The sequence below is a fragment of the Pseudopodoces humilis genome, chromosome 5 (genome assembly GCF_049639895.1).
Source record: "Pseudopodoces humilis isolate 2021_Gansu_Grassland_sample_001 chromosome 5, ASM4963989v1, whole genome shotgun sequence".
In the NCBI taxonomy this organism is placed as follows: domain Eukaryota; kingdom Metazoa; phylum Chordata; class Aves; order Passeriformes; family Paridae; genus Pseudopodoces; species Pseudopodoces humilis.
In genome coordinates this window covers 34620605-34641733 of record NC_142204.1, presented here as the reverse complement: position 1 = coordinate 34641733, position 21129 = coordinate 34620605, and the positions used below count along the sequence as shown (strand labels likewise).

Sequence of the window (21129 nt, the reverse complement as noted above, 5' to 3'; positions counted from 1 at the left end):
ATTCCTGTGCAAGGATAGAAGCATGATAATCAGGAAATGATGGTTATTAGTTACAGAAAATGCATTATTGTGAAAACCAGGAGAAAAGTGCTTATGAGAGGAAGTGATTGGATTATGGGGGAATGAGAGAATAAGACTAGGTCATTTCTCCAGAGTAAATTGCTGTGATTTATAAGAGAAAGGGGGTAGTGATATCATGGGTTCATATTGACCAGATTCATTTCACAAACAAACCTAAATCAGAATGCAGTGGTTATCCACTGAATCAAACACAGTTTTAAAAAAGATGTTTTTTGTAAGTCATAAGACATGTCAGATACCTTTAATTTTGTGGTTTTCTCCCCAATTATACCTGTTATTTCAGAAACTATTCCTACATTTTGTTATGATATGACTAATGTCTGATATTTTACTTTTCATAATGAAAATAAACCAGGTATTAATGCTTAGATGCACTTTAGATAAGTAACTTAAATATAGCATACTCAATCAGAATTTTCTTGCAAATATCCACAAATACATCAAGTATAAACTGCATATGGAAATTAACCATATAAGCAACGGCAGACTGGATGATTTCTAGATTAGATTATTCTTTAAAATTATTTTATACCTTCTAATGCATAACTTCAGAGTCGATTAGTTCTGTAAACAAATTGTCTTTGGAAACTTGGTTGGTTTGAAAACTAAGGCTCAAGAAGCCATATATATAAATATATAGTTTTATACTGTTTTCCAGAAAATTTCATTTGGCAATAAAGCCAATAAATATCATTACCATAGTTACTGGAATAATTGTTTACACTGAAAGACACTGCTTGGTAACAAGCCTGATGTGCATTACTTGAAAAATAAAATCTGCGTTTATTCTAATTTGCAGGGAACTTGCTTGCCTTTGTATTTTGTTTTTCTGTTGTAGCTCCCCACTTGACAGCCAGCCTTCCCTGAGCACTCTTCTCCTTTACCACCCCTCATGTGCACTCACAGTTCATTCAGTTATGCTCTTCATTCGGTTGTTCCATGCTATTCAATATTTTTGGGGACTGCTTCCAATGGTTGAATTTGATCCTGCCTATAAAGTCTTGTATAGTCCTGCTAATCCCAGCACAGGAATCTAATTCCTGTATCCAACACCCTAAACTCATCATAGCACCTTTCCTAATCCCAAATATTTCTGTTTTATTCTGCAACGATGGTGCCAATTTTTCACCTCTGTGGTGAAAAATTTTATTATTTTCCTCATTAATCTTCCACACATAACTGCAGCAGCTACATGCTTCTTTCCATGTTCTTTTCCTTTTCCTACCTTTTGTTCTTCCTGAAGAGCTAAGTAGCCTTCTATACCTTCCAATTTTTTCCTCATTTAGCCCTCTTATCTAATGATTGATAGTGGCAAACTACATATTCATGTGTTAATCATGTTTGAGAAAAGAGACTGCATCTTCTAATTAGCATAGGTATCATTGCTTCAGTAATTTTTTATAATATGCTGTTAACTCATATGTATATTTTTGTGGTAGACTGAAAAGAAGGCACCATGATGTCAAGTTCTGGAAATATGTACAAATATGTTGTTGTTTTTTAACAGGCTGTTCAGTGACACTACAGCTGTCTTCTTTTTGTAGTAGATCCGAAAACAAGGCACCCTGGAGCCAAGTTCTGTAATTATCTACAAATCTCTTGTCATTCTATTCCAAATTTTATTTTCCTGAAGTTTAAATGGCTATTATGAAAAAATAATACCATTTACTGAGAATTGCTGAGATGTTATTATAATCTCATTCATTTCTCATTCGTTACTAAGAAATAACTAGGTTAATTCACATATCACCTCCACAAATTATATGTTCCAACAAATGGCAATTTTAGGGAAATCTAATTTCTCAATGTGAACATTCTTGCCCTCTTTCAGTTCTTACCACTTCTTTTGTTTGGGTTTTCTGTAGTTTCTCAACACGTTAAGAATAAATTGAAAGGAAATGTAGAGAATTATTTCTGCTTGTACCTTCCGATACTGCTGGAAATTTTTTTCTAGCATGCAAAATATATTTTTTTTCTCACAATTTTTTTGTTTTTTAAATGATTAATTTGACATACACAAATGTATTATGCTTGTTTATTTGTATAGATACTTGTATATATTTTGCTTGTGTCGTGTGAAATACTTTAAAAGAACTTGTAATTAAATAAACCTATAATCTCAATATAAGATGAAGTCATAATCCATACTCTAGAAAAATTGTAGTGGTTACACTGGAAGATGTATTTCTAAAGTTATTTAAGCCGTGTTTAATCTTAACTGTGTGACAAAGTTTTATTTTCAAATCTCTACTGGCCATAGAAATTATACTGGGTTATTTTTTGTACACTTCCTTGGCCATGCTTCACATGCACATTTTTTCCTACAGCTCCAGATGGTCCTCCAGAAAATGTGACTGTTTTAGCTACATCTCCTCACAGTGTTAATGTCAGCTGGAGTGAACCTGCCATCATTACGGGACCGACGAGCTACCTCATAGATGTTACCTCAGTAAGGCAGCTCTGCTTTACTCTTATTGGGTATACAGATGCTTGGAGATATCAATAGCACAGCAGATGTTCTTATAGAAATTGCAGGACAGACATAACTGGACTGAAAACCAGTGAATTATATAATATATAACAATATATAACAAATATAATTGTGTCTATTTCCACATAAATTCCATGTAAGAATTAATTGTACATTTATAAATTTATTAATGGGAGATAAGTTAATTGCTTCATATTAAAAGACATGTGCTAATAAGAGGTCTTGGAGGAAAAAATGTGTATCTATAAAGGTGTATGGGAAAACAGTAGTTGAGCTTTGTGGAAGTCGACCTCTTTTTAACCACAATAACTTTTTCGTCTTCAAAGGAATGAAAGGTTCATCACAGTGATTTTACAAACCAAAGTAGAGAGCCTAGCAAAAGGAAATGACTTGTACAAAGTTACACGGCACCAGAGGGCAGCTTTAAAGTCTTTAAAGTCAAACTAGATTTCCCTGTTTGCACTTGGTGCTCTGTCCATCAGATTAGTTGTATTTTGGTAGCACAGTAATAACACTTCTCTCTCCTTGATCTTTATAACCAAAATAAGCTGACATAAGACAAAAACTCCAGTGGCTTTTCTCTTTTCATCCTCTACTGCACTTACAAAACTCCTTAAAATCGCCATTAATAAACCCCATTTCCTGCCCTGCAGCAAGATATGCATCTTTCTAAAGTCAAGCACATGAGAAGTAGGATATAGGTTCCATGTTCTGCCAGGAATTATACAGACAGGGCTATAAGTGTAAATAGGAAGCAGTTTATCAGACATTACCTAGGAAAAGTTGCCATTTTCAGTTTCAAAAATTTTGAATCAATCTGTTAGATAGTAGGAAAAAAATTTAAAATCTTCAAAATATTTAAGGCCTTTAAACAGAAAGTTTTCTGAGAATAGAGTAAGACAATGTGTGCATATTTAATTTCTGAATCTGTCATAAGAATTACAGATCTGCTAACATATTAATGCTGAGATATTTCTGCAATCAAAATATCTAAGGAGATGACTGAAAAATACAAAATATTTTTAAGCTACTCAGAAAAGTTACAAGGGAGACTAATGTGTAGTGTTGTAATTTTCTCTTATTCTAAGTTCATTGTACAACATGTAGAGTGAAATTTGCTCAGCTCTGAACATGCTTACTGCAGCAATAGTATGGCAGGATGAAGGATGTATGACAAGGGGAGGACTGTATGACTGTATGGGTGATTGCTTGGTCCAATGGGTAGGTCACCTAAAACTACTCATCAAGTTTTATTTCCTCTCTAATAAAATTAGAGAAGATTTCTTCCTTGTGAAATTCCTGTACTTTTTGACTAAACAGCATTTTAGTGCATCAGCGGGAAAAGTTTCATGGTTTTTATAAAACTTAAAAATTCAGTTTTCAAAGCCTGATTTTTTTTGGGGTTTAATATTTTATTAGCTTGTACTAAAACAATTTCCTCTCTGTCTGATAATTCCAAAATTATGAATTATATAATCTCAATTTATACTCTGAAAATATTATCAATACTTTATCAATCGGAGTTATAATAAAACTCCTGAAGGAAGATGATCTATGGAATGTTCCAGGTGAACTTGCCAGCATTTGAAAGAAACTCAAAAAACTTTAAATCTTCAGTTTGGAGGACCAGTTTTGTTTTTACAAAGTGAGGTTTTGGGGTGTTTTTTCCAAGTATATATCAGGTAACCTGTTAATGTTTATGGATTCCTTGTAATTAGATGTTGTCTGTCTAATGATCAGTAACTACAGGTGCCAGTTCTGTAGAACTTTAGTGCACAAACCTATTCCTTCTTAAAGACCAATAAAGCTGTCACAATCTTTTTCAGTGAAATTTTTAGTATATATTTTATTGTCCCAGTGGGAAATTTTTTATGAAGACTCCAAATTCCACAAACTTCCAGTATGTATAACTTTACTCACTTTTATTCTCAACTATCTTTAAATATTTATAAAAATAGCATCATAGAACAGAATAATTCAGATTTTTCCTCTGTTATATACTAAAAGTTAATCATTAGTATTCATAACTGAATGTCTTGGGATTCTGCGTAAATTACAAGGATGTGCCTTGCATTTTTAAGGATCAGAAAAGCTAAAAACTACTCCATTGTTTTTCCTCCAAGTCATGCTTTACTGTCTACTATAATTAGAAGTACTTCCGAATAAAATATTCCTGGAAATGGCTAAGGAAAATGGAACTTAGCCATTAAACTTCATGAAGAATAGAAATACATTCACTGATGTAGTGCTGTGATTGTACTTTAGGTGTTGAATAAATATTTATATGCCAGATTTTTGATAGTCAGAAAGAAGAAAATATTTCAGCTCTTGATGGCCATCCCAGGAAATGAATGCCTGTTTAATTCATCAGAAAGTTTAGTTCAGGTTAATTCTCAGTGGGGATACATGCCTATCTGTCAAATAAATGGTATGCTTGAGCTATTCTAATGTTTTATCAGCTGCATTTAATACAGATTTTGTTCAGTGGGAAAACTACTGTACAGCTACCTAATTCTCTTTTCAAATTACACAGAAGAAACAATAATAAAAACATGATTAACTGTGGGAAGCAGTGGGAATATACATAAATAAAATTTTGTAAATGATACTTGATGAAACACTGGAAAAGCACCCATTTTTCCCTTTTTCTTCTTTTTGAAGCTACCTTTAGAAGTTATTAATTTGATATAAAGTCCAATCTTTCACTGAAGATTTTTCTGCAGGGATACAGATTACTTGAGATGTAAGGATAAGAGGTATCCACAATGTAATCCAACCCCTAGCCTGCTCTAACACAGAAACAAGTGTACCTAAAGTATTTCTCAAAAATTATTTGTTATCTTTTTCATATAATATCCAGTGCTGAAAATTGCTCAGCAACCCACAATAGATTATTTTAGTTTATAACTAAATTAATAGTCATGGTTTTAGTTCCATTTTTAGGTATATCATTGCAGATTGTGTAATTTTTAATTGTAGTTGTTTTCTGTGTAAGTAAAATTTCTTTTTGAATTTTTGTGAACACTATAAACAGTGGGTTATCTTCAATTTATAAACACCCTTTTTCATATTTTAAAGTTATTACTAGATCTCCTATAATCCTCCCGTTTTTCAGACTGAACCTTAAATCTTTCCAGCTTTTCTAGTGGGAGAATTAATTCTTCCCAACTCTCTCATAAAAAAAGAGCTTCTATTCTTCCATCCAAAGAAGAATTGAACTTTCTGCTGTTGTAACAATATTTATATTGCTGCCCAGCTCTCTAATTGTATTCCAAACAGTCTTCTGCTATATAACTGCTCATCTTCTGGATCTTTTGCCTATATTTTTTTTTCATTTGTTTGATGCCTATTGCAGGTCACTATAATTGCCCTGGCCCTGTGTCTCCAAGCAGGTTCAGGTTTGCTTGGTGTGAGACAGGAGCAACCAAAGAGTCCATTCCCTTAAATACATACTTGATGTAGTGCCAGAAAGGAAACACATGGGTTGGATGGGAGTGTATTCCCCAGCACAGCTCTGTACTCTTGGTATCCAGACACTTCTTGTGAACCCTTCTATATAACTAGATAGGAAAGCGGAAGAATAAAAGTTAAATAAGATGTTTAAATAATAATTTCCTGCTTTTGCTGTTTCAAGCCTTGTAACAACTTTTTTTTTATTTTACTATTTTTTTTACAGGTGGATAATGACAACTATAAAGCTCAGTTTTTGAAGACAAATGAGGAGGATAAAGTCTTAGCAATTTCTGATTTGAAAGCATTTACAAGGTATTCTGTAGTGATCATTGCCTTCACAGGGGATGTTAATGCTGCAGTCCTAGAAGGCAAGGCTAGTTCCCCAGTAATTGTCTCCACTTTTGAAGCAGGTTGGTAATTTTTTTCTACTTTATACAGATCAAAATTCACAGTGTTTCTTTAATTTGATAAATACATGAGGAATTTGACCACGAGGTAGGCTTTTAATACAGACTTTTCCTCAAGCAATATTTTTTCTTTAATATTTAAAAAGGTGTCAGACAACAAAAAAGGGATGTTTATAAATACTAAGATTTACCTTTAGTTACGCTGGGATCCTCCTACCTCACTCCATGTAAAACTTGGGTATGTGGAACACAGCCAACTAGATTACTTCTATGGCCAATGAAGAGAGAGGTTCTATGTATACATTAGCATGTATATATGAGACACCTGCCTTGGGCAGGGATGACCCACGTGGAGGTATCTGTTAAGAGACTACTGAAAACTCAATACAACATCCTTGGTTTTGGTGCAAAAATTTAAACATAAAATATTAAGTGAAGTGAATCTTGCCATTTAGAAATGGTATCTGTGCAGACTTGAGGACATTATCTGTGTATTCTCAGCGGAAGGAAGTGGCTAGTGAAGGCCCATAGGAAATTCTGCTTGAGTTAGCTGTTCCACACATTCTAAACAATCTGGATCATGAACTAGATATTAATGTGACAAAAGTATACGATGCTGCTAAGTTAGTCAGAGAAATAAAACTGAGAGATGAGATGTTACAGTAAAGTAGATTGCATTTGCATTTGCTTAGAAAACTATAAATAGTACAAAAATATAAATATGTACATGGGGAAGATATAGTCCTAACTTTACATACATAGATCATGGTTATGCTCTGTCTATTGTCTTTGCTGGTTTTGAATTGTTTTCCATTGTTTAAACAAACAAACAAGCAAAACACTAAAAATATTTTCTCAAGAGGTATTAAAGTTCTGCTTCATTCAAACTAATTATCACCTGTGTATAAAACATAATTATCTCTAGTAAGGTCTGCTGTGAAACAACTTATTTAGTTATATACTCAGGTTAATGTCAGATTTAAATGTACTACACAGTGACTTTATTTATCATTTTTCTTTCCTTTGATGTATGAAAATCTAAAATCCCTATTAATATGATACTATGTGTATATATATATATGTATATGTATCTCCAATGCTTTAAATAAATTAAATTCTAAGGAATTGATGACCAATTTCTATCCCTGGAAGAAGATATGCTCTTTTGCTGTGGAAAAAGATTAAACTATGTGGTAGCTGGATCTATTCTGAGACAGACAGCATCCTGTAGTACCTTTTCTGGTAGCCCTTTTCCTTATGTAAATATGAGATACATTAAGAGGTGCAGTAACTTTAGAGAGGAACAGTTATTTTTTTCCCTCTCATCTTGTTTCATCTGGTTTGTACAGCTTAGCTTACAGCTTAGTTAGGACCAGTTGACACAGATTTACTCCAGAGAAGCCTCAGTAAGCATTCTTTGGCTGGTATAAAAACCCTGGGAAACAGGATGACTGCATCTAAATCCTTGGCTGAGGGAATGTGTTTACCTTCCGTCATTTGATTTCACTATTTAGAGGTCACGCTACATACTTGTCTGCTCAGGTAGAGCAATAAATATTTAGCTGCCTGGAAAGAATGTTACAGCCTTTTCTTTCAGAAAGGGACATTGGGAAAATGATTTATATCTTCTCTGTCTTGAGAATAAGCTACTGGAATCAGTGTTTGACAAGAAAATGCCTCCAGGAAAAATGCATGTTGTGCTTGTGTCTGGGCATCAGTTAGTGGAAAAATTTTTCCTAAAGATTTAGTTGTGATAAGCAGAGACTTTTAGGAGCACAGTAGCTTGTTTATATGTTGGGAGGAGCTTGCTGTCAACAGGGGAATACTCTGCTTTTCTCAGAAAGGAATACTCACTGACTCTTGTTTCTTGCTTGTCAACATCTGCAAGGATTTGTGTACCCCAGATGTGTTTCGAGGTAGAATGATGCTTTCAGGCTTTTTGAGTAGATAATCAGAAAAAAAAATTCTGAGTAGAGACTACTGAGTCTTGTCTAATCATTATTTTAAAAGTTTATAGCATTGAGTACCATCAATAAGAAAAGGATTTCAGTATATATTTGATTTTTTTATTGTGTTTATCAATATTTTCATATGCAAGAACTATTTAAGGATTTTTAATAAAACCCAGAAAAAATCAATGAAATAATAGTGATATACAAAACATATAATTTTAATTTTTCAGGTTTTACTCTAATAGTAATAGTAGTAAACTGATTAAGTGGATCATTGAAATATTTATTTCAGTGCCTGAAGACCCACCTAACAACATAACTTTCCAGAAGATACCAGATGAAGTAACAAAATTCCAAGTAACATTTGTGCCACCATCTGAACCAAATGGAAACATTCAGGTGTATCAAGCTATGGTTTACAATGAAGATGACCCTGCTGCCATCCAGATCCACAACCTTAGTGTCATTGAAAAAAAAGATCAGTCAGTCACTGCCATGATAGAAGGACTAAAAGGAGGACATACCTATAATGTCAGCGTAAGAACTCTTACATTTTTGGGGGGTGTGGGGGTATTTTTTTTCTTTGATGTAAGATTAGTTTGAAACTTTGCTGAATATGAAGATTTTCATGCCAAGAATGTTAGCTGGGATGCAAAGAGAGGCAAGCCTGAGGAGCAAGGGGAGCAACGAACAGGATAGAGTGAGTGGGAGCAGGATCATCACTAGCCTGGGTGATCAGTTCATGTGCTCAGCAAAGTAATTTGTGACACACAGACAAGCATAAGACTAAATTTCTCTCTTAATTCCAGTACTGGAATTGCTCACTAGACATGAAAGGCCCAGTTCTGTAAGGGGAGCTTGCCAGAAATATGTGCATGAAGTACTTTCAAATAGTCAGAGACTGGAACATGAGAGGAGGAAAGATCATTCTTTAAGTGAGCTTGCTTACTCCTTTTTTAAGAGCTACACTATAAGCAGTGAATTGTTACCATACTTAGGATTTCAAAGCTAAAAAGTAAATTCTAGCCTTGTGTGACTGACAAAAGGTGTTTCAGCATTCATTGTTACTACAGATTTATCCCAAATTGGCCAATATGAAGCTATTAAAATACTCATTAAAACAAATGTTTGGTTTTTTTAAGGTGTATGCAATTAATGGTGCTGGTGCAGGGCCAAAAATTCAATTGAAAATAACCATGGATATCAAAGGTATGTCCCATAAAGTATACTGTTACTGAAATCTCTATAAATTCTGAAGAAATTATGTTCCACCTGTGAGTACACAGCTGTGTGCCTTGAGCTATTATTTAGAGGCTGCATAATGTAGGAACAGGAATATATAATTGATCCTCTTGAACTGTAGTGTTCAGTTTTGCTGATCATTTGCTATTTGTATCATAATCATAATGTAAAGCACATGCAGACTCACTGAAATAATTATATCAAGTTCAGTATTTTAGTTACCATCAGCAAACAGCTTAGAATATGACACAGAAATAGCAGTATCACAGTTGTTGAAATAAACAAAGACATTGATTGATATTAATTATAAAATTAAAACTCACTCATTTTACTGTTTTTTCTTTTAATTAAAAATTGTATACATAGGCATTTATCACAATATAGTTTTTAGAGGCTTAAGACAGTAAGTAGAACATTAAGTCATCCCTGAAAATATGCTGGAGATTTTTTTTTCACATAACTCATCAGTATGCCTGAACAATATACCTGCAGTGAAACTATTGTAAAACAGAACTCTGTGGTATTTCTTTGCTTAAAAACAGAACCTCCAAGGCCCAAAAAGAAACCAGCACCAGTTTATGATACCAATGGAGCATTACTCGTCACAGCTACAACAATTACAATCAGAATGCCAATATGTTATTACAGCGATGATCACGGCCCTATCAAGAAGATACAAGTTCTTGTTGCAGAAGCTGGAGGTAGAATTTAATTAGTTCCCTTGAAAACTGTTTTCACATTCAGGCTGTCTTTTTCATTTGTTTTCTTGGGTTTAAGTAATTTAATTTCAGAAGACAGACAACAAAGTCACTTCTGCTGTGGCAACATCTCTAAGGGCACCCAATACCTGTGGGCTGGGTACTGGATTCTGGGAATGCTTTCTGGTGAAGTGTCTTCCATGCTGTCTGAAGCCACCAATATTATTTAGTCCCTAATTCTATCACTATAGCTCTTTATTTTCTGTTTCCTTGGGAAACACCCCAACATTTGACATTTGTGAGTATAAATAAGGATGAAGTTTTGCGGTTTGGCAAGGTTATTTTTCTGTTGCTATTAGTGTTGCCTGTAAAATAATGCAGCCATGTGCAGTTGATATTTCATTTCATTACGGGGGCAGAGATAATTCCCTTCTGTAGACTGTGGGTAAGAATGTTTATTCCCTTGTATGGACTGATGAACATTTACTCACATGAACAGTGCTGTGAAACCTTTTTAAGTAATTGTTTACCAATGTGAGTGGGAGTTTTATGACAGGACATTGTATGGTCAGGCTTACTTTACCTAAGAAGGACAAACTCCAGTTATTTAAATACCTTATTTTACTTAGATTTTACTTCGTTTCAAAGTATAGAAGTAAAGTGTGCACATTAAGTGAACTCATCTTAAGTGCCTCATCTTTTTCTGAATTTTGCATCTTAGCACTAATCCTAATGCCACTTACTTCATAGCTATTGCTGTGAAGATTCTCTCAAACTGGAAGAAAAACAAATACCATGCTAAGCAACATTGTGAAGATTTTTCTCATGAGCTGCTGGGTACCATCTACATACAGAAATCTCGTAATTTAATTTATGAAACAATCCTGACTGTATTCAGACTAAAGAGTTTTTACTGGCTTTGCTAACTAGCCATGCTCAGTTTCAAAGCTGAGTGTCTTCTGCAAGTAATATACTCTATAGGCAGAACTGCTGTGTGAAATTGCCCCTCAAATTTTCTAGACATGATTTAATTGGCTTACTCAGAGTTAGCAAAACATGGATACTGTGGATGGTAAGGAAATTTGGGTTTAAGTGCAAATGCAGTTATAGACTTAATTGTGTAAATTGCACCAGTAGCATGCTAAGCTCTTATAAAATAACTTCGTATGTAACTTCTTTAATTTCAGTCTGGTTAGAATGTAAATTTAATCTATTATTTCTTTTTTTGACAATAGCTCAGCATGATGGGAATGTTACCAAGTGGTATGATGCCTACTTCAACAGACCAAGGCCATATTTTACAAATGAAGGCTTTCCAAACCCACCATGCATAGAAGGAAAAGAAGATCTGAGTGGGAAAGAAGAGATATATGTCATAGGTGCTGATACTACATGTCTGATACCAGGCAGTCAAGACAAAATATGTAATGGCCCACTGAAACCAAGAAAACAGTACCTGTAAGTACATTTGTCTCCACGTTTGTCCAAGAGACAGACTTAAGCGCAACATAGATTTATGTAAACACTCAAATAGTTAATAATAATAATATAAAAGTAATAACATATAGTTAAATTAGAAGAGGAGGAGACTGAACTGATCATCATATGGACCTAATTTTAACTTTTTTGGTGGAGCATAGATATGGGAGACAAATTTTTAACAAAATTTTTTAAGCAAAAGATGCTAATTGAGTTATTAAATGAAATAAATCCAAATTCAAGATAAGCAATTCACATTGGGGTTTTTTTAATACGTTTAAGATTTTGACACTGAGTTCTTGATATCTGTCATAATGTCACTTTTGTAGGTTATTAATGATTTTAAATATATTATACTAAACTTAAATATATTATTTTAGTTTTAAAATGAAACCATATTTAAGAAAAGGCACTTAAACTTTATTTCATTAGTTTTCCTGGTTTTCTTTCACAGATTTAAATTCAGAGCAACCAACATTAAGGGGCAGTTTACAGATTCTGACTATTCTGACCCTGTCAAGACATTGGGTAAGAAGACTGTAATTTACTAAAGTATTTCTCTATTTCTAAAGAGTCTACACAATTCCATGTTTCTTTTTAGTCAAGTGGTTTCCATGAAATCAATAATCCCTGTGTTTGTTGGATGTAGCTTAACTAGAATGGCTGAAGAAATATATCCATTGCCTTATATGTCCTTTTGAGGTTGTCAAGAGATTCTATGTGAGCCTGGACTGTTAAATGAAGAGGCAGTATTGATAAAGTTTTTTTGCAGAGATTCAAGTATACCAATAAAAATGTTGCCGGGATAGTTCACATTGTTTGGCAAACAATAGCCAGTAGCTATTCTGTTTGTGTTGTTTCCTTCTGTAGTGGATGTAGAACTAGTATTGGATACTCTTGGCTGCATGACAAATTGGCTGGGTGGCCGTGCCCAAAGAATGGTGGTTAAATGGAGCTCCATCCAGCTGGCAGCTGGTCCCTAGTGGAGTTCCCCAGGGCTCAGTATTTGGCCAGTCCTCTTTAATGTCCCTGTTGATGACCTGACTGAGGGGATCAAGGATACCCTCAGTCAGTTTGCAGGTAACACCAGGCTCAGCAGGAGTGTTGATCTGCTGGAGGTCAGGAAGGCCCTGCAGAGGGATCTGGACAAGCTGGATCAATGGACTGAGGCCAACTGGATGAGGTTCAACAAGCCCAAGTGCTGGGTCCTGCACTTGGGTCACAACAACCCCATGCAGTGCTACGGGCTGGGGACACAGTGCCTGGAAACTGCCCAAGGGATAAAGGAGCTGGGGGTGCTGGTGACAGTGGCTGAACATGAGCCAGCAGTGCCCAGGTGGCCCAGAAGGCCAATGGCATCCTGGCCTGGGTCAGCAATGGTGTGGCCAGCAGGAGCAGGGCAGGGATTGTCCCCTTGTATTTGGCACTGGTGAGGCCACACCTTGAGTCCTGTCTGGTTCTGGTCCCATGACTGCAAGAAAGACATTGAGGGGCTGGAGCGTGTCAGGGAAAGGCAATGGAACTGATGAGGGGTCTGGAGCACAAGTCCTGTGAGGAGCAGCTGAGGGAGCTGGGGTCATTTAGTCTGGAGAAAAGGAAGCTCAGGAGAGATCTTATAACTCTCTACCTGAATAGAGGTTGTGGCAAGGGCAAGATAGGTGTCAGTCTCTTCGCCCAGGTAACAACCAATAGGACAAGAGGAAATGTGGTGACAGGAGAGGTTTAGATCAGATATAAGGAAAAATTTCTTCACAGAAAAAGTGTTAAGCTTTAGAACAGGCTGCCCAGGAAATTGGTAGTCACTATCCCTGGAGGTATTTAAATGATGTGTAGATGTGGCACTTAGGGACGGGATTTAGTGGTGGCCTTGGCAGTGCTGGGTAAGCAGCAGGACTTGATGATTTTAAAGGTCTTTTCTAACCTAAATGATTCTATGATTATATTCCAGTGAGCTTAATGGCAGGTCATCTAAGGGCATGACCCTTTAGCCCTTTCATCCTTCAGATATAGACAAAGCTCCATATGAATTAATAAATTATTATTGTCTAATAGAATCCATCTGGTTCTAAAGTCACTAGCCAATAAGCCAGGAGTTACTTGGTCTGAAATCAAACATAATTCCTTCGTGGCCATGATGATATACCCTCAAAATTGGGAATGATATCTCCTATAGCAGATTGCAATAAGATCTGTAAGTTATTTTAATATATTTATAAGTCAAAAACTTACTTAGCTAAGCTTTAACCCTGACTTTCTGAAAATGTATATCAAGACAACTGAATGAGTACCCAGAAGAATTTTAGTGGGCACATATTTTTCATTTGGCATTCGTCTCCTGTGATGTGAGCTCCCTTATTCATCTAATCCATTTTAGGAATTTGTTACATGATCTGATACTGAAGACCCTGAAATGCTAATTCACTACCTGAATATTCTGAAAGGATCTGGCTCTATTTCTCCAGCCCAGAATGCTTTGGACAGTGCAACATAAAAGTTGTCTTTATATGTTCTGAGCTTAAAACTGTTAAGCAAATGAAGGAAATATTTTTCCCAGTAAGGGAAAGATAACGTGACCAATCAGGGAAAAAAATTTACTGGAAATGAGTCCAACTGTATCCAGTCCTGGGGGCAATTTTCTCCTTTCTAACAGAAAAATCTGCAATACTTAATGGCAGGCAGATAGTGTAATTCATTGCCTTATGTATTGTTACTGAAAACTGGTAACATTTTCCACCTTGTACACAATAAATAAGCAAGATGTGTTTGTATGCTGAATAAAATATAATAGGGATAAAACCAAAACAGGGATAAATTCCTCAGATATCCATGTCTCCTCATACCCATCTAATGCCTTCTGTGCTAAACTTTAACATAAAGCACTGCTTTTTAAGGCCAGGCTACAACATACTTTTGTCTGATCTTAGCTTCTAAATTTCAGAGCTTCTAAATTTCAGTGTAATTCCATTTTACATGGAATAGCTAATCCAAAGCTCTTTGCATTCTTTCTTAAAAGTGCTGGGAAATCATCAAATTGATATATCACAAGTGATGCAGGTACTGCAGCTGAATGGTCCTGAAGATAGAGCACTCTCTTGAGAGGAACCTTACCCAAGAGTTTCCTTATAGAACATGCTTGGTTATAGGAACATCCAGCTTGCTCTAGAAATATATCTCAGAAAACATACCAAAAAAATCAGCTTTTATAAACCTTTGCAACCTAATTACTTCTACTGCATTCATAATATCAGCTGCTTTTCAGGAGAAATTTATGCTGCCTGAAATCCAAATTGCAATTTGATTTTAAATCAGTTAGCTTCTTTAATAATAATCTCTGAAATTTGTGGGTTTCCAACATTATACTTTCATTTTATTAGCTAAAACCTTAATTTGAATTCTGGCAGAGGTATTCATAAAAGTTAAAAAAAACCCTACATTATTCAGGTTTCTAAATCTACTATATAAAAGGCCTTTGATCTGGGAAATCAGTAAGCTAACCTTTTGGTGCAATTTAATACTACATGTTTGAAGTAGAAAAAAATATGGAAAACTTTGAGAAAGCATTTTGTGAGTCATGTCAGATACCCTTGTAAATAACAGTAATTTGTTTTAGGGAGGAACACTGAAGTAGAGGTTATGGGAATATACAGCTGCTGTAGTTTTTTTAATTATAGTAAAGGATACATTTTAATAGGTGCACCCACCCAATCATATTTGGTGTACCACAACCTTCCTCTCGAGCTGGAGAGGTGGAGTTTCTTCCTCACAATCCATGACTCTCACTGCAAAGTTAATGTCCATGCTACAATGAAAGGTCAGCATTTTTTCATGGGATAATTAAGATGCAGTGATAAATACTGTTTAAACTTGTGATACATTAAGGCAGCTTGTAACCTTTTTGTAAACTCTGATGGCTAGTTCGGTAAATCACTGTTCAGTCGTCCTGTGTAAATGTACCTTTTCCATGTTAAATATAAAGCTGATGAGACAGGAAAAAATAGAAATAGGGTTTCCTAACACTGTCTTTTGCATAGAAACTGACTTTATGGTATTTTATTATTGCAGTTTGTTATCATCTGTATTGAGTGCAGCAGTTCAGAATTGCACATCATGATATTCTTTGTTTCCTTTCCCATGCCCATGAATATCTCTACAGACATGTCTGCTGAGATATGTTTAGTCCTCCCCTATTTCAAAGAAGCATGAGAAAAATGTGGTGGTTTTAATTCTTGGTTGGCATTCTAACAGCACTGTTTTATTTAATAACATCTGCATTTCTTGCATTAATGTTAGCTGTACATTTTAACATAGACTTCACTGTTCACTGCAAAATAGAACTTTTGTAGAGGTTTTTTTTTATATTCTTCTGTTCTTTCACATTGCTAATACTTATTCTCTATCACAGTGAAAAGTGAGTGGCAGGACTTTTTCATTCATTTTCTCATTGAAATTTTTTGTATGTACTTGCTTCTCTATTCTATTATCTTTACCTGAGATTAAATATTTTCTTACCTTGTAATGTCTGGTGTTGCATTTAAAATTTTGCTAATGCAGTGGAAAGATTGTTTCAGGTGTTTTTCAAACTATACTGAATTCTGTCATCTGTCACTTCATACAGGCCTGATATTGATTATTCATGTTGGTGTCAACCTACAATAATCTCACACTTCTGATAAATTTCTACCTAGCCTATTGTTACCTGTGCGGTGTATTATTGTAGCTGATTATTCCTGCCTACATATAGAACCATAAATTTGTTCTTACAAAATTTCATCCAACTGAAGTTTTAAGGTGACTTTATCGGATAAATCAGGATCATTTTGAATTTTAATTGCATATTCTTATGTACATCAGTCCAGACCATCTGCAATATACTCTCAAATCCAAAAATCGCAATGCCAAGACTATGGCATTTCCCAATGTGTTCTTGGGAGGACGTTGTCCCTTCCTTGGGAAATAGTTTCATATGGCAGGAAGCAGTACATTTTCTCCTTCTTCTTGAGGCTAAATTCTCCAGGAGCTAAATTCTACAGTTAGCAAGTGGAGGTGAATGTCAACAGAAAGGAATAATACCAGCAGTAGTGTTCCCTCGCTTTTCTTATTTTCACTGTTGCCTAAGAGAAAAAGAGGATGGGTTTTGTTTTAGGTACAGGTTTACATGAAGGGTGGGAAACTAAATGAGTCCCAGAAATTTAGAATTAAAGAAGTTCGAAAAGACACCTAGAAACTATAAATCTAAATAGTTTATCAGTTTCTGAATGAGCTTTCATTCTCACCTGGAAGGACTGATTAGAATACCAACACCTTTACCTTTCTATCATAATGGCCTTTATGATTACTTTTGACCTACTGGTGGTTATTCCTAACAATATCACCAATTCTCACATAAACCAGGAGCATGGGTTAATGGTCAGTGAGGCAGATTAATCCAGGAAGTTCAGTTCTTTCAGCACCCTTAGAATAACTCTAAAAATAACGTGTTTTATTTTGCAAGTGGCAGCTGCAAGTCTCATTGCTTTGGAGTTGTGCTCTTCCTTTTCCACTTGAGGAGCTGGAGCAGTCCTGCACAGGGACTGAAGCAGGAGCTGAACTCAGGCCAGTGTTCAGCCTGATGTTACTGCAGTATAGACTGACATTAATCTGTTTAGCAGGTAAAACTGAAAAAGACCAGGTGACACCTGCACATATAGCTGTATTAAAATTATGTATTGGATAGATCAGCAATGCTTAGGAACCCTTACATAAACTGTTTCTGGTTTTGTTATACTTTTCTTTCTGAAGCAGCTCTTCAACATAAAATGGGTGCAGTTATACAGAGACCAAAAGGGTCTGTCTTTCATTATTCCCTAATTTCATACTGTCAGAAATTTAAAAGTTCTGAAGAATCTATGATGTATTAGCTTACCACTTTCTGTTGCAGGTGAAGGAGTGACTGGAAGATCTGTAGAAGTTGTCCTTGCTGTTACTTTGTGCATAATTTCCGTTGTTCTTTTGGTGGCTGCAGTATATGCTTTTGCAAGGTGAGATTTGTGTATCCTAGACATAGCATGTTTGAAAACACTCAAAAATGGTTTAAAGAAGAGTTGAAACAATCTTATAAGTGGAACTAATCTGTACTTTCAAAATGTCTTGATTTTTGTTTGGGTTTTTATTTGTTTTTATGTAGAACTTTAGGGAGAGAATCATAAAGAATTTAGTCTAGTGAGAGTAACCCCCATAGAAGAAGAAAGTCTAACTTCTCCAGAGTGTAAATCAGAGTGGTAGCCTTTCTTAACCTTTCAGAGCCACTTCTGTATTGACAGATCAGAGTGCCAGCTGGTTGTAGTGATCCTGATGGCTAATATTATCTCCAGCTGGGTATGAAGTAAATACTCAATTCTATCTTCTGTCTTCCTAATAAATTTATCAGTTAAATACACAAATTGAGTTTAAATTCAAATAGTGGACAAAATGTGTGCAGGCTGTGTACTGCACACTTGATGTTAGTTTGCTCATTCATCAGTTCTGTTCTTACACAGCTTGATTATTCAGGCATTACCAAAGAATTTTTGTTGGAAAACTAAAAGAGTAGAGCATGTAGATTCTTTCTTTTGAATTTTAGACAACATAAATTCAGTATTTGACTAAATTACACTGTTAAAAGGGAGACAAGAATAAAGGCCAAGGAAGGATTCCTGGCAACCATTTTTCAGTTTCAGCCTGTCAAATCAAGTATTGACATATGTGTCCTTATATCTTTTGCATGTGTATTTTTCACTATTGCTTTCCATTAGAATTCGGCAAAAACAAAAAGAGGGAGGCACATACTCCCCACGAGATGCTGAAATTATTGACACTAAATTCAAACTGGATCAGCTGATCACAGTGGCAGACCTGGAGCTGAAGGATGAGAGATTTACACGGTAAGTGTACTCCTTAGGCAAAACAGTAGCCCAAAGGGTCTGTAGCCATGACCCCTTTCTGACCTTTGCTTGTTTGGAAGTGTTTGTGCTGTTCTTATTTACACAGGTCACTGAGATCCTTTTTCAAAGAATGACCTCCATCCTCAAGACACTTCTCACTGGCTTTTAGAAAATCACTTAATCTTAAGCTCTTTTTACAACAAGATAAAAAACCAAGTGCAAATCACTGCTTAATTGTGTTAGCCAAAGAAGGGCTACATATTTTAAACGTGCAGAATTTCTGGTTTTTTAAAGTTTTTTTTATTTTTTTTAATGGCCTGATTTTTTGTGTAGGCTGCAAATTTACACTAGCTTTTTGAAAAAGCCAGGCTTCTAGAAGTCCCTGTTGACTAATTCAAGAACAAATCAACTAGCTCAAGAACAAATCTGTCATTGTTTAATTGACATTTTTAAAGCATTTTTCTTTTTTTAAAAAAGGGATTGGCATAACATCTGGGTTTCTGTGGAGCTCAGCACACTGGCTGTCCTAACATCAGCTCATTTAAGGTGCATGCAGCAATTCATCATTTGTATCTGACAAGAAATCTTGTCACAGATTTTTATGAGAAGGAGAACTGCTTTTTGATTGTCAGAAATATTGTTACTATTCAACAAATAAATATAATGGTGATTATCAATAATATGTGGCATCCAGCTGTGTTAGAAATATTTGTGAACATTCTTCACCTGCTTGTATTTTCCCTGCTGTGTCACAGATTAAACACTGTGGTAGGCAGTGTCCTTAAAGATGAGAAGCCTAAAATAGTCTTGCCCCAGTAGCCAAATATCCTACTGTTGCAGACTAGGAATAGCTGAAAGATAAAAGGTTGTAGCTGTTGACCTGGGGTTTCTGTGTATGTCTGTGTGTGGTACAGAGCAAGTTGATTGCATGCACAAACCTGTTCAAAATAGAGCACACAAGAATGGCTGCTTGTAACAGATGAGAAAACATACTGGGAATCATCTGGAACTCATTGCCATAAGGGCTGGGCTATGTCCTGTGCGTGGCACTTGTTCAGATAGCAGAATTTAGTACCTGCTAATAACAGTGCAAATCGTCCTCTGAAGGCACAACCACTGCCAGTGCACTGCGGTAACTGTGCCTCAGATAAGTGATCCTGATGGATTTTCTAAGCTACCTTGTTTCCACATTGTTAGCTGAATAAGAATTGTACTAATGTTGTTTATGTACTAAAGTGTTAATGGATTTTACTTCCAGATACTCTTCATTTTTCTTTAGACGCAAGGAGATTTTTGTCATCCAGTAAGTTTTTGTATTTTTGAAGCAACATGGTGTGTTTTCCATTCTATTTTCTTAACCTGTGTGTTATCATACTATATTGAATGATATAATTAATCAAAATGAAATGTCAGTCTTTGCAGATATTCTAATGACAAACAATAGTATTCTTCATTGTGAAATTTGCTATATTTTTAGTCCCTAATGTTGAGTTATAGGAGTTCCACAACTATTTTGAAATAAATCAGGGTAATTTTTAAATGGAAATCATAAAACATTATGGAAATATAGCCTTGATATATGAAACAAAGTTAGTGTAAATATGTTATAAGAAACTTGCTGTTTCTTCCTTTTGGAAGTTACGATATGTATACTTCAGAGAAATTACTTTTTTTCCTCAACTGTCTTTTGTACTCACACTGCAGCTGTTTCATACTATGCCCCTACAATCTCAGCAACATATCCATGCATCAAATCCTTTGTTGGTTTGCAAATACCATTCTGCCACTTTTCTGTCTAAGTTTTGTGTATTTTTAATTCTTACAGCCTCAAATGCTAAACAGTAATTGAAAACCATGATATTTCATACTTATGTACACTTCATTATGTGATTTATGCACAGCAAGACCTTTACTGAGCAATGCTTCAGCAGTTTTAGTTACATCACCCTTATTTTAATGAGTCAGTCTCACATTTTGGTTTGCAATTTTTTCATGTCCTTTCATCTGTCTTTTTCTCTTCCTTCCTTCCAACTGTCCTTCAATGGCCAAAAGCAAAGACTTTCTACTTCTGTCGCTGTAAGGTACAGGACTCAGCTGTTAAAATTTTGGATTATTATTTTTCAAACTGTAGTGGCACTAAAGCTACAGCAGACTCCTTGCCCAGGTCCTTTGTTGAATATTATGACAAACTGTTGAAGTGCAGGCACTAACTGAGAGCTCCTCAGGACAGGATCTTTTCATCTGGAAGACAGAAAATGTCCCAAGGTACTCTCCTAGATAACATACATATAGTAATGAGGGGCAGGATGTCCTTTATCTATTAAAAATTTTTTTAGTTTATTTTGGCTTTTTTTGTTTTGTTTTTAAGCCTCAAAGAATCTTTCATTATGTGTAATAATCTGTTCTGGTAAAGTCAATGGCCAAAAG

General features: G+C 35.3%; 1 protein-coding gene across 2 annotated transcripts in view; it reads left to right on the top strand.

Annotated features, from left to right (window-relative positions):
* PTPRQ (protein tyrosine phosphatase receptor type Q) overlaps nt 1-21129 on the top strand; it is a 121200-nt gene that overhangs the window by 77310 nt on the left and 22761 nt on the right. The window contains exons 44-53 of one of the 2 annotated variants that reach the window (XM_088055134.1): nt 2409-2530; nt 6249-6435; nt 8677-8921; nt 9527-9593; nt 10169-10327; nt 11560-11782; nt 12258-12331; nt 17721-17820; nt 18574-18702; nt 19961-20005. In XM_088055134.1, coding sequence (XP_087911260.1) covers nt 2409-2530; nt 6249-6435; nt 8677-8921; nt 9527-9593; nt 10169-10327; nt 11560-11782; nt 12258-12331; nt 17721-17820; nt 18574-18702; nt 19961-20005 — 1351 coding nt within the window. The remainder of the gene's footprint in view (nt 1-2408; nt 2531-6248; nt 6436-8676; nt 8922-9526; nt 9594-10168; nt 10328-11559; nt 11783-12257; nt 12332-17720; nt 17821-18573; nt 18703-19960; nt 20006-21129) is intronic. The other variant, XM_088055135.1, reaches the window with a different exon arrangement.